The 17,904-nt window shown below is 46.9% G+C and overlaps 1 protein-coding gene across 1 annotated transcript in view; it reads right to left on the bottom strand.

Moving 5' to 3' along the window:
- LOC147737957 (uncharacterized) overlaps window positions 1-17,904 on the bottom strand; it is a 168,181-nt gene that overhangs the window by 62,676 nt on the left and 87,601 nt on the right. The window contains 1 exon segment of the mRNA XM_086925004.1: window positions 12,516-12,595. Within this exon segment, the coding sequence (XP_086781130.1) occupies window positions 12,516-12,595 (80 nt within the window).

Below are 17,904 nucleotides of genomic sequence, written 5' to 3' on the forward strand. Positions count from 1 at the left end.
TGGGCCTGCATAACGACCCGGTCCATGGCCGCCCGCGCCATCCCCAGTCCCGAAGACCCTGAATGGCCAGAGCCTCCTCCCCCAGTCATCCCAGAGGGAGCCGCCCTAAGCACCGATCCCCCAGAGCAGAGTGACGAAGGGCCCGTTCAACTCCAGGACCTTCCCGAACTGGCCCAGTGGCGTCAAGAGGGTGGCCCCACCCAGGAACAGTTCCGACAAGAGCAGAAGACCTGTCCCTCCCTCGAGGGACTCCGGCAGCAAGCCCTCGCCCAGAGCACAGGGGACACCTCCGGGGCCCACTGGATTTATTGGGACAATGACCTGCTCTACAGTGAGCAAAGAATTGCTGAATTGGGGGCCAGTCGGGTGCTGGTGGTGCCCCTCCGCTTCAGAGACTTCCTTTTGAACTTGGCACACGATGTCCCCCTTGCTGGGCACCTGGGGCAAGACAAAACATACAACCGCCTAGTAACTCACTTCTACTGGCCCAAAATGCGAAATGATGTCTCCAACCACTGCCGGGCCTGCCCCACCTGCCAGGCCAGTGGGAAGAGCGGCCGGAAGATCAGAGCACCCTTGCAACCCTTTCCCGTCGTCACCACCCCGTTCGAAAGGGTGGGAATAGACATTGTGGGGCCCCTGGACCCCCGGGCGGCACCGGTTCATCCTGGTCCTGGTGGACCACGCCACCCGCTATCCCAAGGCCATTCCTCTTCGGACCGTGACAGCACCAGTGGTAGGCCGAGCCCTGATGGGGATCTTCTCTCGAGTGGGCTTCCCCCGGGAAGTCGTCAGCGACAGGGGCACGAACTTTATCTCGAAGTACATGAGGTCTCTCTGGCAACAGTGCGGGGTCACCTACCGGTTCACGACCCCTTATCACCCGCAAGGAAATGGACTAGTCGAGCGGTTTAACCGCACTCTCAAAGGAATGATCATGGGCCTAGAAGAACCCCTACGTCGCCAGTGGGACGTGCTGCTCCCGTGCCTCCTCTTCGCCTATCGAGAAGTTCCCCAGAAATCCCTCGGATTCAGCCCCTTCGAGCTCCTGTACGGACACCCCGTCCGGGGCCCCCTCAGCCTGGTCAAGGAAGGGTGGGAGATGGCCCCCCAGAAGACTCCTCCGGATGTGTATAAGTATCTCCTGACCCTCCGCAACCAGACCCGGCGATTCAGGGAACTCGCCAAAGCCAACCTGGAGGCCAGTCAGGAGGACATGAAGAAATGGTACGATCAGCATGCCTCCTCCATCGAGTTCGAACCAGGCCAGCAAGTCTGGGTGATGTCTCCAGTCGAACCCTGTGCCCTGCAGGACAAATGGACAGGACCCTTCAAGGTGATAGAGCGCAAGGGCCCTGTCACGTACCTAATAGACATGGAATCCCCCCGGAACCCCTTGCGAGTCCTCCACGCCAACAGACTCAAACCCCACTTCATACGTACGGAGCTCAGCCTACTGATGGCAACAGATAGTGGGACGGAAGAAGACTCCGAGCCCCTCCCTGACCTATTGAGGACCCGTGAAAAAGATGGCTCCGTGGAGGGGGTCAGACTCTCCGATGCCTTGTCCCCGGAACAACGCCGAGACTGTCGGGCTCTCCTGCTACAATTTGCGAACCTGTTCTCCCTCACCCCCGGAGTCACCCCCAGGTGCCTTCACGACGTGGACACTGGGGATAGTCCACCTATTCGACACAGGGCGTACCGAGTGCCAGATCGGGTGCGCGCCTGCATCCAGAACGAAGTCACCAAAATGCTGGCCCTAGGAGTGATCGAGCCATCCGACAGCCCCTGGGCCAGCCCAGTCGTACTGGTCCCCAAGGCTGCCGCCCCGGGCATTGCCCCCGAACTCCGGTTCTGTGTAGACTATCGGGGCCTGAACGCTGTTACCAGAACCGACGCTCACCCCATCCCCCGGGCGGATGAGCTAGTTGACCGCATGGGGGCCGCCCGCTACCTGAGCATCTTTGACCTAACAGCGGGCTACAGGCAAATCGGCCTCACCCCCAGGGCCCAAGAACGATCCGCTTCTCTACCCCGGATGGCCACTACCACTTCAAAGTGATGCCCTTCGGCATGAAAAACGCTCCAGCTACCTTCCAACGACTCGTGAACCAGGTACTGGCGGGCCTCGAAGAATTCAGTGCCGCCTACCTGGACGATATCGCTGTGTACAGTCACCACTGGGCAGACCACCTTCACCACCTCCGAGAAGTCCTGCACGCCCTCCAGCAGGCCGGCCTCACCATCAAAGCCAGCAAATGCCAGATTGGCCAGGGGTCCGTGACCTACCTCGGACACCGAGTGGGGAGCGGTCTGGTGGCCCCCCTTCAGCTCAAGATCGCTGCCATCCAGTCCTGGCAACCACCTGTCACCCAAACCGAGGTACGAGCCTTCCTGGGGCTCACCGGATACTACCGGCGGTTTGTAAAAGACTATGGCAGTATTGTGGGGCCCCTCACAGAACTCACATCCAAGAAAAACCCCAAAACAGTCAACTGGACTCCAGACTGTCAAGCGGCCTTCGAGAAGTTGAAGGCCGCCATGTGCACAGCCCCCGTGCTTCAGGCCCCCGACTACAGCCGGGAATTCATAGTCCAGACGGACGCCTCCGATCGTGGCGTTGGGGCCGTCCTCTCGCAACTCAACACTGAGGGAGTCGATCAGCCAGTGGCCTTCATCAGCCGACGCCTACTGGCTCGAGAACAGCGCTGGAGCACCATCGAGCGGGAGGCCTTCGCAGTGGTATGGGCTCTCAAGAAACTCCGGCCCTACCTCTTCAGTACCCATTTCCGGGTACAGACCGACCACCGACCCCTGCAATGGCTGATGCAGATGCGGGGGGAGAACCCAAAACTGTTGCGATGGTCCATCTCCCTGCAAGGGATGGACTTCACTGTGGAGCATCGTCCTGGCCAGGACCACGCCAACGCCGACGGCCTGTCACGCTTTTTCCGCCTCGGCGAGGAGAGTACCCAAGAGGATGGGTGACTCTCCCTGCCTTCAGCTGGGGGGACGCATGTTGGACAGGCCTCGTGAAAGGCCCGCTCCCTCCCCGCATGATAGGGTCCGGACACCGGCTCTCACTGTACCCCTTGAAAGAACCACCCCGGCAACCCGCCGAAGCAACCCGCAACCCGTCCCCAACGGGACGCCTGCTCCCGAACATCCCAGCATCGGCTGTCCCGGGCCTCCTTCAGCACCATCGCCCCGGCCCAGCCGCCATCTTGGACACTGCACCACGAGGCCGCGTGGCCTCAGCTCGACCCCAACCCTGGGCCTGGCCAGGCCCCGACATCGAGGCACCACCATCCACCCAGGAGGTGAAGAGACCACTTGGCAGGTCAATGGGAGAAAGGAGTGTTGATGGCTCTCCCCCGCCAGGTGCCGATCGCCCCCGGCCTCCCCGGGCGCTGGCTCCACCCCCCTGCTGGGTGTCTGGACTCCCTCATCCCGGACCTCCCGACCTCCAAGTGCGAGGGTCCGGACATCAAAGGAGACCAGACCTATAACTGGGGCAGCTCCAGAGCAGGAAGGCAGTTGTATCCTGGAGTCGAGAGACACCTTGAAGAACTCATCCTTGACGGACTGCTGGCGCTGCTGCAGCCCTGCCTTGTGAACTATCTCCGAAGCCGGCACTGCCGCGGCCCTCTGCAACGTGCATCTTCATCGGGACCTGCTGGCGCTGCCGCGGCCCATCCTTGAGAACCATCGCTCTGCCTGCTGGCGCTGCCGCGGCCCATCCTTGAGAATCATCGCTCAGCCTGCTGGCGCTGCCGCGGCCCATCCTTGAGAATCATCGCTCTGCCTGCTGGCGCTGCCGCAGCCTTCTGCAACGTGAAGTCATCCTAGCCTGCTGGCGCTGCCGCGGCCCCCCTTGCCGAGAACTATCATCCAAGCCTGCTGGCGCCGCCGCGGCCCGACCTTGCTGACACCTGAGCTCGAGGATTGTGAGCTCCTTCTGGCCGCCCCTGTACCACACCGGTACCAAGACTGTCCCGCTACCCCTTACCCTACAGAGACTAGAATTGGGAGGATCCTCGTGTCCTGCCCCCACTGTATCGTTGATAACCTTGCCTCAAGAATCCTATATAAAGTGTGCAGATCGCATCCTTGTGTGGTGTCCATTTGTGGGGGGGAAGTTACCTGTCTGTACGATCGCTAGGAGACGGCCCTCACCGGAGGCCTCTCCCCCTGTGCTCGGCCGACCCTCCGGGTCTCCGTCTAACATAAGCTCTTCCAACCAAGCCCTTGCCGCTGTACCTCGCTTCAACAAAACCACCATGGGAGGAAGATCCTTCTCCTACCTGGCGGCTAAAACCTGGAACTCACTTCCCATTCACCTTCGCCTCACTCAGAACCACCTAGCATTCAGAAAGCAACTAAAAACCTGGATATTCGACAAGTAACTCCCCACCCTTCTTCAAGCGCCTTGAGACCCTCTGGGTATGTAGCGCGCTATATAAATTATTTGACTTGACTTGACTATCCGGAGGCCCCTCCAAAAGCAAAGTGGAATTGAGGAAAATAATGTCCTCTGGGAAGGTGATTTTGAGATACAGCAGAGTGTCATCAGTGTACATATTATAGTGGATGGTAGCGGATTGTGAGTGGTTTGCCAGTGGTTTCAGGAATAGATTGAAGAGAATGGGTTAGAGAGCAGATCCCTGGGGAAAGCCAAGAGTGATCTTATGGGGCTTAGACAGAGATGGATTCATTTGGACTCTCTGAGATCTGTTCTAGAGGAATGAGGAAAACCATTGCAATACGACCCCTAATAAGCCCATCCTTTGTTCCAATAGTCTATCGTGATTAACTGTCAAAGGCAGCCATAACGTTGAGCAGTATCATGAGGGATGATTCATTAAGATCCAGCATTAATATGTCATCCACAAAATGAGTAAGTGCAGATTCAGTGCTGTGACCTTGACGGAAAACTGATTGGTGTTGGTCAAGGAGTTAAAAGTTGTCTATGTGGTTGCAGAGTTGGATCTAGACACATTTTTCTAAGAGATTCGCAAGAGTAGGGATGTTGGAGATGGGCTGAAAGTTATTAGGATCAGAGCAGTCTGCGTTGCTTTTTTAAAGTGGGGGTGTCCTGCTTTTAGGCAATCAGGGAGAGTGCTTTGATGTAGCGAGGCATTTACTATCTTAGACCATAGGGGAGAATGAAGGTGTTGATCTCTTTGAATATAGATGGAGGTAGAGGGTCAGTGAAGTGATTAGATGGGTTTAATGATGAAAGGATTTTGTAAATGTCACTTTCATTGTTTGAGGAGAAGGTCTGGCAAGAGGCATTGTTTTTGGAAGGGTGCCTGATGGATCACTACCTTCAGTATACTGCGTGGTGAGTGAAAAACTGAGTGAGGAAACCAATAGTAGTTCATTCACTAGTTGTAGCTCATTCTCTATCTTTGTGGTTTTTTCCATGAAGAAGGCAGCCAGTTCTTCACAGTTTGGGAGGGCGCTGGTTCCGGCGTGACTGCTGCTTGACTATTTCAAATAGTTTTGGGGCGCATTTCTGGCTTGGTCAAGCTGTGCTCTAAAGAAATTAGCTTTCACATAGCTTATTCTTCTGTTGTACGTGTTCCTTGTTGATCTTAAGCATTTTAGAAGTTCTATGGATGGAGAGGATCTCCAGGCTCTTTCTGCTAATCTTAGATTACGTCTTTCGGTGTTCAAGTTGTGGGTGAAATACAAAAACTGAACGGACAAAGAAATCCTCAGCACACAGTCATAGGTGTACCCACAATTTGTTAAGTGCACGATGTAAGCACAAATTATACACAAGTTATTTCATTTCTTTTAATTTTTATTCTTTTGGTCTTGCTTCAGACAGCCAACACGTATTTCATTGCTTACAAAGGAAAATCATCCCGCTACTTTCTCAAGGCTATGTCCTTTTTGATAAAGACCTTTCTTTTGTGGCGATCTTTCCAACCCACAAATGGATTCAGTATCTTGTGCGATGTCAATAAGGCAGTCCATGCATCTGAGGGATCCTATTTTGTCCCCAAATCTTGAGCTTGTGAGTCAGACGGTCTCGTCCCAAATGTCGCTCTCTGAGTAGCTCGAGGACGATTTCCCTTTGCAACGGAGGCTGCAGATTGTGCAGTTGCATATTCTTGACCCTGCTGGAGTCAAGGAACAGTTGTGGTTGGACCCCTGTGGCCCCCTGGACTGTGGGTGGAGAGGTGGGGCCTTGATTGCTGCTGAGCAAGGCCAAGGGGTGAAATCTCCTGGGGTGCTGGGGACCGAACATCTCCTTGAGGGTGCTATGCGGCGCATGGGATGCTGCACATTATCACAGGCAATTACAATACATTTGACACAAAGGGTTTGCAGTCGAGCTGCACGTGGCCTGGTCCTACTGCTGTAGGCCATTTAGGTCGGCCTGGGGAGGGGGTGTCAGACAGAGCTGCCTCCCCTTCTTGTTTCTTTCTCCACCCCCACCATACTCCAGAGAGGATAATACAGTGACTACAGTGCCCAGATTGACAAAGACGCAGAAGCCTGTGGTGGCTGATGAACTGAGGTGGTTGATGCAACCTGGATCTAGAGCACGGGGCACCTGGTGTGAACACAATGGACAAGGACAAAACGGCCTGCTTTGCTAGGGCCAACACAATCACACAGTATACTACCCCTCGACACCCCCCGCAAAGAATAACAAGACAAACCGGCACTGGTAATGAGGGGGAAGATGGCGCAACTTGCAAACTACCATGTGTGGAGCTCTGGCGGCCTTCCGGGGTTACAGGAAGCTCCTGGAAAGACAAATTGAAACTGTGTCTATTGATGTGAACATATTGAGAGCCGATTTACGTAAAGTAGCAGATAAAGTATCCACGGCGGAGGGAGATATAGTGGACTTAAAAGGAGAGATGGCAGCATTTAAGCAGCACGTGGCCCAGATGTCCAGTCACAAGGGCCCTTGAGTGCCGGGCCAAAGTTGCGGAGAGGCACGCAAGGCACAGCAACATAAGAGTCATAGGGTTCCCTGAACAAGTTGAGGAGGACATGGAAAAGCAATTCCTGGAGCGATGGATACGCACCCAGTTGTGTCCGTGAGGCTTATCCAAAATCTTTGCAGTGGACAGAGAACACAGAGCCTTGGTGCCTTCACCCCTACCCATTACTTCCCCCCGGGTTCCCTCCCAGGCAATAATTCCCTAAATATTGATCTATCAAATAGGGACTGTATCCTCTGGGCTGCAAGAGAGACTTAGAATCTCTGCTATGAAAACAGTAAAATAGTCATATTACCGGAGTATACCAAGCAGGTCCAGGAGCAGCGGAAAACCTTAATGGCTGTAAAACGGAAGCTCTGTGATATGCAACTACAGTACTTGCTGCTATATCCAGCCAAACTGAAGGTAATTGCACAAGGCAGGGCCAATTTCTTTGAGATGCTGGAGGTGTGTGAATGGCTGGAGATCCGAGGTGATGCCCTCCCCCCGAAGAACAGCATAACATAAGACGGGGATGGGGCACTTGGTCAGGTGGAAGAACTCGAAATAAAAGGTACCCGGGTCAGTCCGCTGACAAGGACCCACCAGATGAACATAGAATTACGGTGGGCGAGGACGGCACCATGCATCTGAAAACCATCAAGCTGGGTGCCTCCTCCTCACCGAACACTGAATCTGGGCCTGACACAGAGGATACCCCGGAAACACTGAACCCAACGACATACATAGTCCTTGAAACCATCCTGGAAGCAGCTCCAGCGACAGAAGCTACATGAAAAAGGGGACATTCACACAGGCACTGAACTACTGTTGGCTGCTCTGAAATTTATCATAATTAAAGAATGAAGTGCATGTGGGCCACACATTTACTACTGGGGTGGTGGGGGGAGGGGCAGAATGAGCGTGAACAACCTGGGGGGGGGGGGGTGGCAGAGGTACCTGGAGTGGCAAGAGGAGAAACGACAATCCAATGGAACATTGAGAGTACTGCAACCTTATTGGGGACCCCCGCTGGACTACACTTTCCTCGACGGGCATTTTGTAGGTATAGTGATGGGCGGGCTAGGTCGTGAGGCTGGTTAATTTGGGAAGTTCAGTGGCCCCTGTTGGACTGCAAGGGAAGCTGCTCACATCCTGGAACAAGCATGGGGAGGGAATTGAATATAGCGCTGTTGCACGTTACTGGTCCTTGGGGGGTGGAGGGAGCATGGCACAGTTTTCTTTGTTTGTTAGTCGTTGTTGTATGCAGCACATGTGGAATGTGGGTGGAGTGCACAGCTGGGGACTGGGACAACACCAAGCTAGATATCACTATGGCAATGGAGGTTAAGTTCCTTATTGAGATGTAAGGGAATTGGGTACAAAATGTAACAGAGTACTTGAGTTTCTTAAGCGACACCACGTCTGAGTGGCCTGCTTGCAAGAAACGTACCTGGATGATGTGGGAGCCCCAAAAAAAAATGAAGAGGCCAGATATTTCACGCCTCCTACTTTACTTATGCGAGGGGTGTACTGATATGGGTGGCTCCTAGGACGCTGTTTGTCTTGCAGTACATGAAAGCCAACGTGAACGCCCGCTATGTCCTACTCAGGGTGATCCTTGACAGACAGGATAACACGATCCTAAATATCTATGCCCCGAACGTAGGTGATCCAGGCTTTTATCAGTCCATACAAGACATACTGGCCCCGGACCTGGACGCTCCTCTTCTCTGTATGGGGGATTTTAATTGAGTGTTGCATCCAAACTTGGAAAGGCACCCTCCTAGACAGGGAAATAAGCCGCAGATGACCAAGAGGTATTGGAAGGTAATGCAGGACTTGGGAATAAGGGACATATGGAGAGATAGGCACCCAATGCAGAAATTGTATACCTGCCCCAAACTTTAATCCCAAATAAGGATTGGAATAGGGGAAGTAAAGAGAGATCTGCAGTTAACTTGCCCCTAGATGCGGGCCCCTTTGTGGTAGTTATGACTGGGGTCCCAGAGGTGGCAGGTCATAACGATGAACCTACCTGGTCCCTACAGAATAAAGTCCAACATTGGCTAAGTCGTAACAGGCCATTACCCCCTCACTGGTCAAGCAGAATTCTAACGGTGCGCAGAGTGCCCTGGGTGGGACAAGAGAGGAAGAAAACCCAGGGTGACTGTGTTATAATTAACTTTGAGGACCCACGCACGGTAGACTACATATGCTCTTGGAGAACCCAAGGGTATAATGAAGGCATTGAAACCAAGCGTCTTTCTTTTTTCTTATTAGAAAAAGTACCAAGGCACATCCCTCTTAGTTACTATTCTCCAAATAGCATTTAGCCATTACAGCTCTTACGAAAGGTGATTTCACAAGCTCCTCATGGTCCTCAAAAAGACATGTACAATGTTGAATATTATTCCAAGTCCATTTATTAACAATTCCTTTCTTTTGCCACACCGTCACAGCCGACGCGCGTTTCGCCCTCCGCGGGCTTTTTCAAGGCTGAAATTCATACATAAAACTGTGTGTTACAAAAAGGAATGAGATAAAAGCCACCTATATGCGTACTCATATTCGCATATCAAACTCTAGATTCATCAATTTTTTCTCTTTGTTTTTATACATCCTATTCCTCTCATAGTGATGCTTACTTATCACAGGGCATATATAAATAACATGAGAAACACACAATAATAAAAACACCATCATTGTTATTGGTCCATTTCATTAATCTCTCCCATGTACACTCCCAATGTGCCGTCTTTACATCCATATTGGAATAATTGGTAAACCCATATTGCATAAAAGTAGAGGAAAACCACAGATCTTAGCATAAGTGCGTACCACAAAACATTCCCGTTTCCTGCATCTAAAAGTTTAGCACAATTTAATGTGCGATGCCATTATTACTGCATGATTTACTTGAAGGGTTCACTTACCTAACAAATTACGTGGTGAGCATGTATCTTTTGCCGTCAATAAAAAATCGTATAGCCTGAGCGTAAAGGGGTCCTGTAAGTGCATAGATATATATCATTAATGTTTTTTATCCCCATGTATCACTTAAATCCATTAATGCCCAAGTGACTAGCCAAAGCACATAGTGCCGGGCTTACCTTTAAATTGTTTGTTTGGTACACCGGGAATTATGCTCGTGGAATATGGAGTCAGTTCTTTCGTTCTTTGGTCAGTAACAAGTAATTACTTATTAGATGGAGCCATGATAAGTCCCATCTGTAATAAAATGTCATATTATAGATATTTGTTCAGTTAATTAGTCAAATGTTAAGTCACTATTTAAATAAAAACATACTGGAGAAACTAAATTATAAAACCACCCAGTATTTGTATCCAGAGTATTTTTTATAAACTGGAAGGGAGATGCAAGGGTTGCTGTCAGACCAAACGAAACGGGACTCCATACGAGAGACGCGATAACACGGGATGGCGGTAAGTTTAAAACCAGTAGAATATGCGTGTGCCGGATATATTTTAAACGAGACGGTTTGCCTACAGGCGCCGGCTTGGACCGTATTTGTCGGAAACTTTGTAGTGTGCTGCGTAGCTTATGTTTGTAGAATACGTTATTTTCCAAAACTGATATGGGGGAGAGTGGATAAAAAAATAGAGTCCGCGCGGAATATATAAGGAAGAATTACGGCAGGTTGTGTACACTTGCTGAGCGTGTGGTCATGAAATAAAAATGGTTATGTCAGACGCTATGGGTCATCTTAAACATAACGGTGGGATTATGTGACTACGCATAGAATAATACTTTTGACACCAGACAGGGTTTATACTGATTGAGTGTTTACAGACTAACTGAGGGCAATTTCACTTAGCAGAAAAGCTGTTACGGACGTACTAAGGACAATATGCGGGACAATTGAGTGTGCACATATATGTGTTTTTGGGGGGAAATAAACATGCATATGACCACCCTCCCCCTTTTTTAACTTACTTTTTTAACTTACATTCTGAATCATAGACACCAAATGCAGATGACATATTTTTAAACATAATGGGTGCACAAAAAAGTACCGACGAGTGATTTTACTCTGGATACAAATACTGGGTGGTTTTATAATTTAGTTTCTCCAGTATGTTTTTATTTAAATAGTGACTTAACATTTGACTAATTAACTGAACAAATATCTATAATATGACATTTTATTACAGATGGGACTTATCATCGCTCCATCTAATAAGTAATTACTTGTTACTGACCAAAGAACGGAAGGACTGACTCCATATTCCACGAGCATAATTCCCGGTGTACCAAACAAACAATTTAAAGGTAAGCCCGGCACTATGTGCTTTGGCTAGTCACTTGGGCATTAATGGATTTAAGTGATACATGGGGATAAAAAACATTAATGATATATATCTATCCACTTACAGGACCCCTTTACGCTCAGGCTATACGATTTTTTATTGACGGCAAAAGATACATGCTCACCACGTAATTTGTTAGATAAGTGAACCCTTCAAGTAAATCATGCAGTAATAATGGCATCGCTAAAGATGAGTTCGGTTGGAGAAAGTGGTCGTGGCATACCTGCCAAAGCAATAGACATTTTTCTGAGTGGTGACATATAATCTTTAAAACTACCCATTAAATTGCGCTAAACTTTTAGATGCAGGAAACAGGAATGTTTTGTGGTACGCACTTATGCTAAGATCTGTGGTTTTCCTCTACTTTTATGCAATATGGGTTTACCAATTATTCCAATATGGATGTAAAGACGGCACATTGGGAGTGTACATGGGAGAGATTAATGAAATGGACTAATAACAATGATGGTGTTTTTATTATTGTGTGTTTCTCATGTTATTTATATATGCCCTGTGATAAGTAAGCATCACTATGAGAGGAATAGGATGTATAAAAACAAAGAGAAAAAATTGATGAATCTAGAGTTTGATATGCGAATATGAGTACGCATATAGGTGGCTTTTATCTCATTCCTTTTTGTAACACACAGTTTTATGTATGAATTTCAGCCTTGAAAAGGCCCGCGGAGGGCGAAACGCGCGTCGGCTGTGACGGTGTGGCAAAAGAAAGGAATTGTTAATAAATGGACTTGGAATAATATTCAACATTGTACATGTCTTTTTGAGGACCATGAGGAGCTTGTGAAATCACCTTTCGTAAGCTGTAATGGCTAAATGCTATTTGGAGAATAGTAACTAAGAGGGATGTGCCTTGGTACTTTTTCTAATTTGTGTACGAGATTCCGTCTCGCCTTGAGTGAGTAGGAGATCGTGGATTGTTGCTTCTGGGTGGCAAAGCACGATACCAAAGAGCACTCCAATAGAGTGTAATATACACATTAGATTGCAATCATTACTAAAGGGAATACGTGTGTACAGATGTGCGGACCAAATATAGCACATCCACCGTGTGCTTTTTGTTGTCTGAATTAATTTTGCTGATCTAGCACTCTGTCCCTAACATACATTATATGTGACTGTTCATTTGTGCTGTACTAAATTAAGATAACTACTACTTTGAATAAAGTTGGAAAGGAGATTGTGAGGACCAGAGAAGGTATATATAGTCAATACCAACATGGCCACCTTTGATGATAACAGGGACGCTTTACTTGGTGACCTGTTCAATGAGAACCCGGGTAGTACATCTCTACCTAGAACAAGTGCAAATGAGGGTATGAGACAAAAATTTATGAGGCTAGAGAGAATAAAAAAACAGGAACTCTCACGATGGTGGGATGCCACTGTCTTACGTAAATACATTGACAAACAACAGGTCCCAAGAGGACTACGTGTACTAATTTTCCCCTCCTTTGAGGATTTAGATAGGGGACACCTAAAGGAATGGGAAAAACTACTGTTGCATTCCTCCATGGGTATGATGGATATACTTATTAGGGATGCTGACCTGAAAAGAGAAAAGCTATACCTGGAGATTACAAATTTGGAAAAGGAAATCAAGGACATGGGCATGCCTGAGGTAGCGGACAAAAATTGGGCCATATTAAAAGACCAACTTCAAAAACATCAGATATACTTAAGAGATAAAAAATCCCAAAAAATTAAACCGGATGAACGGGACTATAAGTGCGGAAGGGTATATACCTTCGCAAGAAAATTTGATAACATCAATCCCCCTAATAGTAATAGAAATGGCTCAGATAGGACTTCACAGACAGCGGGGACCACCAGTATGTCCGATATTTCCAGTATAAGCAGTGTGACCAGTATAGAGTCAGCAGGTGCAGAAGGAGGGGCACAGGGCCCTGTGCCAGACCCATTTTTTTTTAGAGCTACAGCGTTTCCGCAAGGGGAACAAAGAAACATTCAAGAAAGATGCCAATACAAAAGGACAAGGAGGGGGTTCAAGAGATCAGGATCAAAGAGAAAGGACAGGTGTGGCAACAAGATCAGTGACACGCAATCAAAAAATGTAAATGAATGTGCTGAAACTTGTAATGACATTGACATTGTGAATCTTTCAGACCATGTGTTGACTGAATCAGAAATAAACATATTGAGCAAAGGATTGGGTTTCTGTCCTAGTAATGTTCCGGATTTTACGTCTTTTCATATAAGCTGTTTCAAATTTGTCAGAAACATTAAATTGTTTAAATTCTTTGCAGACAAACCCAGCAAACAGTATGAGGCAGCAAATGTATTCATGAACAGCTCCAATCCCACAATCAGAGAAGTGAGAGACAGCCATTTACTTTTAAGTATCAATGATGAGGAAGGAACAGAAAGCGTAGAATCAGTGGCAGCTAACCTATATCTAGACACTTTTACTGAAATAAACAGTGGTCTTAAAATGAAATCAAGATTCACCCCTCAACTACAAGGCAATAATAACATAGATAGATTTCAGCAAAATGTAGTACAAGATCTTTACCTCTTAGAGGATACATTTTTGAAAACATCTAAGTATAAAACACAGAACATCACATATGAAGAACGGAGGGCAGTGGCAAATCTAAAAAAGAGAGACTCCCTTGTCATCCGGGAGGCTGACAAGGGAGGAAATATAGTTTTGATGAATCGCAGTGATTATATGGGGGAAATTGACAAACAACTTGCAGACACTAATACATATACCAAGTTGAAAGTCAACCCTATAAAGGAAACAAAGGCAATCATTTTCGATCATCTCAGAACTTGGAAGGAAAAGTGTCTGATTTCTGAAACAGAAATGAAATATCTGTACAATGATACACCGACATATCCCTGCATATATTGCCTGCCTAAGGTACATAAAAAAAGCGATTTTCCTCCAGGCAGGCCCATCATAGCAGGTATAGGATCGCCCACTGAGAAAATATCTGAATACATAGACCTTTTCTTGCAGCCATTTGTGGTGAATCTCCCCACGTATATTAAGGATACTGGGGATGTTTTAAACAAAATTGGGGATGTAGATTGGGTGGATGGACACTGGTTAGTCACGTTAGATGTATGCTCGCTATATACGAGCATACCTTGTGACAAAGGACTAATGGCGGTACGTCACTTCTTAGACAGCAGACCCATTGAGACATATGCACATTCAAATATGCTGATATCAATGATTCAACTGGTACTTGCAAATAACATCTTTTTACACAATGGAGAATGGTACCGTCAGATAAAGGGTGTGGCAATGGGGGCGAAATTTTCGCCCTCATTGGCCAATCTTTACATGGGATATTTTGAGTTAACCCACATATGGAGAAAGGGTCCAACAAACCTAACTGAAAACATCTTGTATCTAGGCAGATACATTGATGATTTACTCATGTTCTGGACTGGCAATAGAGAGGAATTGGAGATGTTCTTTGACCATCTTAATGACAATCCATTCAACCTTCAATTTACAAAAGAGCAAAGCGTGTCAAAAATTTATTTTTTGGACATCACCATTATTGTCAAAAATAACAAATTACACACTGTTCCTTATAGAAAAGATACTGCATGTAATTCTCTATTACATGCACAAAGTGCGCATCCTATCTCACAAATAAAAGCTATCCCCTAAGGGGAAATGGTGAGAACCAAGAGAAATTGCAGTGATGAAGATAGAATAGATACAGAACTGAGAGCCGTAGAAATGAGATTCTTATCTAGAGGCTATAAGAAAGAAACAGTAATTGATGCAAGAAATAGAATTGATAAGATCAACAGAAACTCATTGCTGAAGTATAAACAACAAAAATCAGCGAAGCGCAAAAGAAATATAAGATTCATAACACCTTATAGCACAGTGAGTACAGATCTATATAAAATACTTAATAAGCATTGGCATCTGCTGATGGAAGACAATAGTTTACATGAGAAAGTTGGACTAAAACCGTCCATTACCTTCAGCAGAGGTAGAACATTGAGACAGGAGCTATGCCCAAGTTACATTGCGCCCCTAAAAAGACAGGAGTGGTTACCTACTCCCCGAAAGGATTTTATAGATGTGGCGGCTGCTGCATCTGTTGCTTTGCATTAAACAAAACAATTAGTTTTAAATACAACAGTCAAAAACTACATGTGATTCAGCAATTTATCAATTGTAACACTACCCATACAGTGTACTGTATCAAATGTATCTGTGACTGGATATACATAGGCAGTTCAATTAGACCCCTAAAGGAAAGAATACAGGAGCACATTCGTGCGATCCGTAACAATAATTCGCAATATCCTTTTGCAGTACACTTCAACACGACACATCAGCCTAATGAGTTACATAGGATTAAATTCCATGGTATCGATGTTGCAACAGTAGGGAACAGAGGAGGTAATCGCGAACGAAAACTGCGACAATTAGAGAGTAAATGGATAATCTCACTTAGAGCAGTGGAAAAGGTGGCCAATATTGATAAAGAAATGTATGAGTTTCTGTAGACAAAAATGTGTCTGAATTAATACACCTGAATGGAATGCTGAGATGATCAAAGAATATGTGTTATGGAAACCAAAAGTTTAACCCATGTTACAACTCTCTGTTACAATATGCCGTTGGAAAGGAAATATTGGTTAATGGTATAACCTGTTTTAGGTGAATATACTCACACGTGGAGTATTGTTTTATGGTCATATTCACATTGCGTTGAATAGCATATCATTGAGTAATCAGATGCATTTAATGCCCATTTTAAATTTCTACGAATGGCTAATAGGACATATGTAACTATCTTGTAATCAAAGAACAAAACATATGGTCTGTCTCGCCGGTGATTAAACCCATACACACGAGGGTAAAATACAAATAATTGACTGTGACAATTTTTGGGAAAATGTACCTGCAACCGTTATGATTAAGATTCTATTAAATTTGGTCGTTCACTTTATTTGGTACTTAAAAGTGAATTGTGACACTCCAAAATGGCCACCACGTAAATGGGAGACGTTGAATATAGTGTTTGGGGTAGTCCTTTGAGGTTCCGTGACGATTTGAACCCGTGTTTTCAATATTGTCGGAAATACATAATATTGGTATCAGCGAACCGCAAATGATCCATTTAGCATATCCTGGTGTTTTCGCTATGCTACGAGCAAGAGTACTCCTGAGGATGAACACATTTCTGATCTACCCACGGCATCCATCTTAGATCATGGCAGCCATTTTGTGTTTCTTGCCCTCACATACGCAATAACCTCTGATCACTTCATTTCGATTAAGGACACGTAGCCTTAGCCGGAGATTCACCTCTTTCATGACACGTGCACCTTAAACCAGATCACGCTGTAGCTGCATGACTCGACAAAGGCTGCCTCCTCTGCCCGAGGCCAGCCCACCTGAACTGGTTCTCGTGACCATTGTCCCGATCATGATTAGGCGGCCGAAGACGGTAGCCTTGCCCATTTACGACCCACAAGCATCCCTTATCCCACTTCTCTATCTTCCACACCTGGCTCCGTTCCTTTCTTTCTGAATCTTTATTAGGGGGAGGCAACGAAATTTACGATGAGGCGGTCCGGCTCTTGAATACAATATTGACAAGGGATTGTGATGAACTAGTGGGAGCCCCTCTTCGTAGATGTTTTGTATCAGATTTTATCAACGGTTCCTGTGTACGCCAAATATTTATTGCTTATGACACAAAGGTTTTGGGAATGTACCAACATGTGAAGAATTCGCCTGAAGGCCAAAATTTAGTATATAAGGAGCAACCCTCTTTGTACAATTTGAACAGGCTCCTAGATACTGCCCATGTGTAGTTTCTGTGACTTCTGTGTCCCTGCAGTAATAAACCTTTGGTCTTTGACGCCACCATCGAGAAGCCCGTGTTTCTGTTCATTTGTGCACCAAGGCAGGTGGAACTCCGGGGTCTTTGGGTGTTGTTCCCTGACACCTCTGGACGGAACCAAAAAGTCCAGAACTCCAATTGGCGCCCAACGTGGGGCGACGTCATTCGGTACCGGTCCAAAAGCCTGAAGAGTTCGAGAAGCTTCGTGTGAAGATTCCTGAGGGAGGCGCCCCACTTCATCGATCCCGGCATATCGCAAAAGACGCCTGAAGTTCTCTTCCACGAGGGTTCCCGTTCGGACGGCTGCAGTGGGCCGTTGCCTTGACCGTCGCCCTGTCTTGGACCCGAGGTGCAGTCCTTAGTACAGCGAAACGTGACGGGTTTCTCCTTGGTGACGTCTTCAGTGCCTCAGTTAAGTATTTAGTGGTTGCTAGCTAGTTGGTTACTTCGTGAGGATTGTTAAAATCCTTTTTGGTTCTTGGTTTGGTTTAGTTTCGTAAGATTATCATTGACTGTTCTAGTTACGATAATCTATTTGGTTCAGTTTGGGTATCGATACATCAGTTCGTTTTGGTAGGCCTAAAAGTTCTTGGTTCAGGTGCACATATTTGTTTCGTGTTTTGTTTGTTTTGTGTTCCGGATTGAAAAATGGTAAGTCGGAGAAATTGTATGTTGTCTTGTTTCGGTTGCAACAGTGACTCACGATTGGAGGACTCATGTCTGGTTCCTCCGATTGGGACTCCCCTATA

Source organism: Lissotriton vulgaris, chromosome 1_1 (assembly GCF_964263255.1).
Source record: "Lissotriton vulgaris chromosome 1_1, aLisVul1.2, whole genome shotgun sequence".
Classification (NCBI taxonomy): Eukaryota; Metazoa; Chordata; class Amphibia; order Caudata; family Salamandridae; genus Lissotriton; species Lissotriton vulgaris.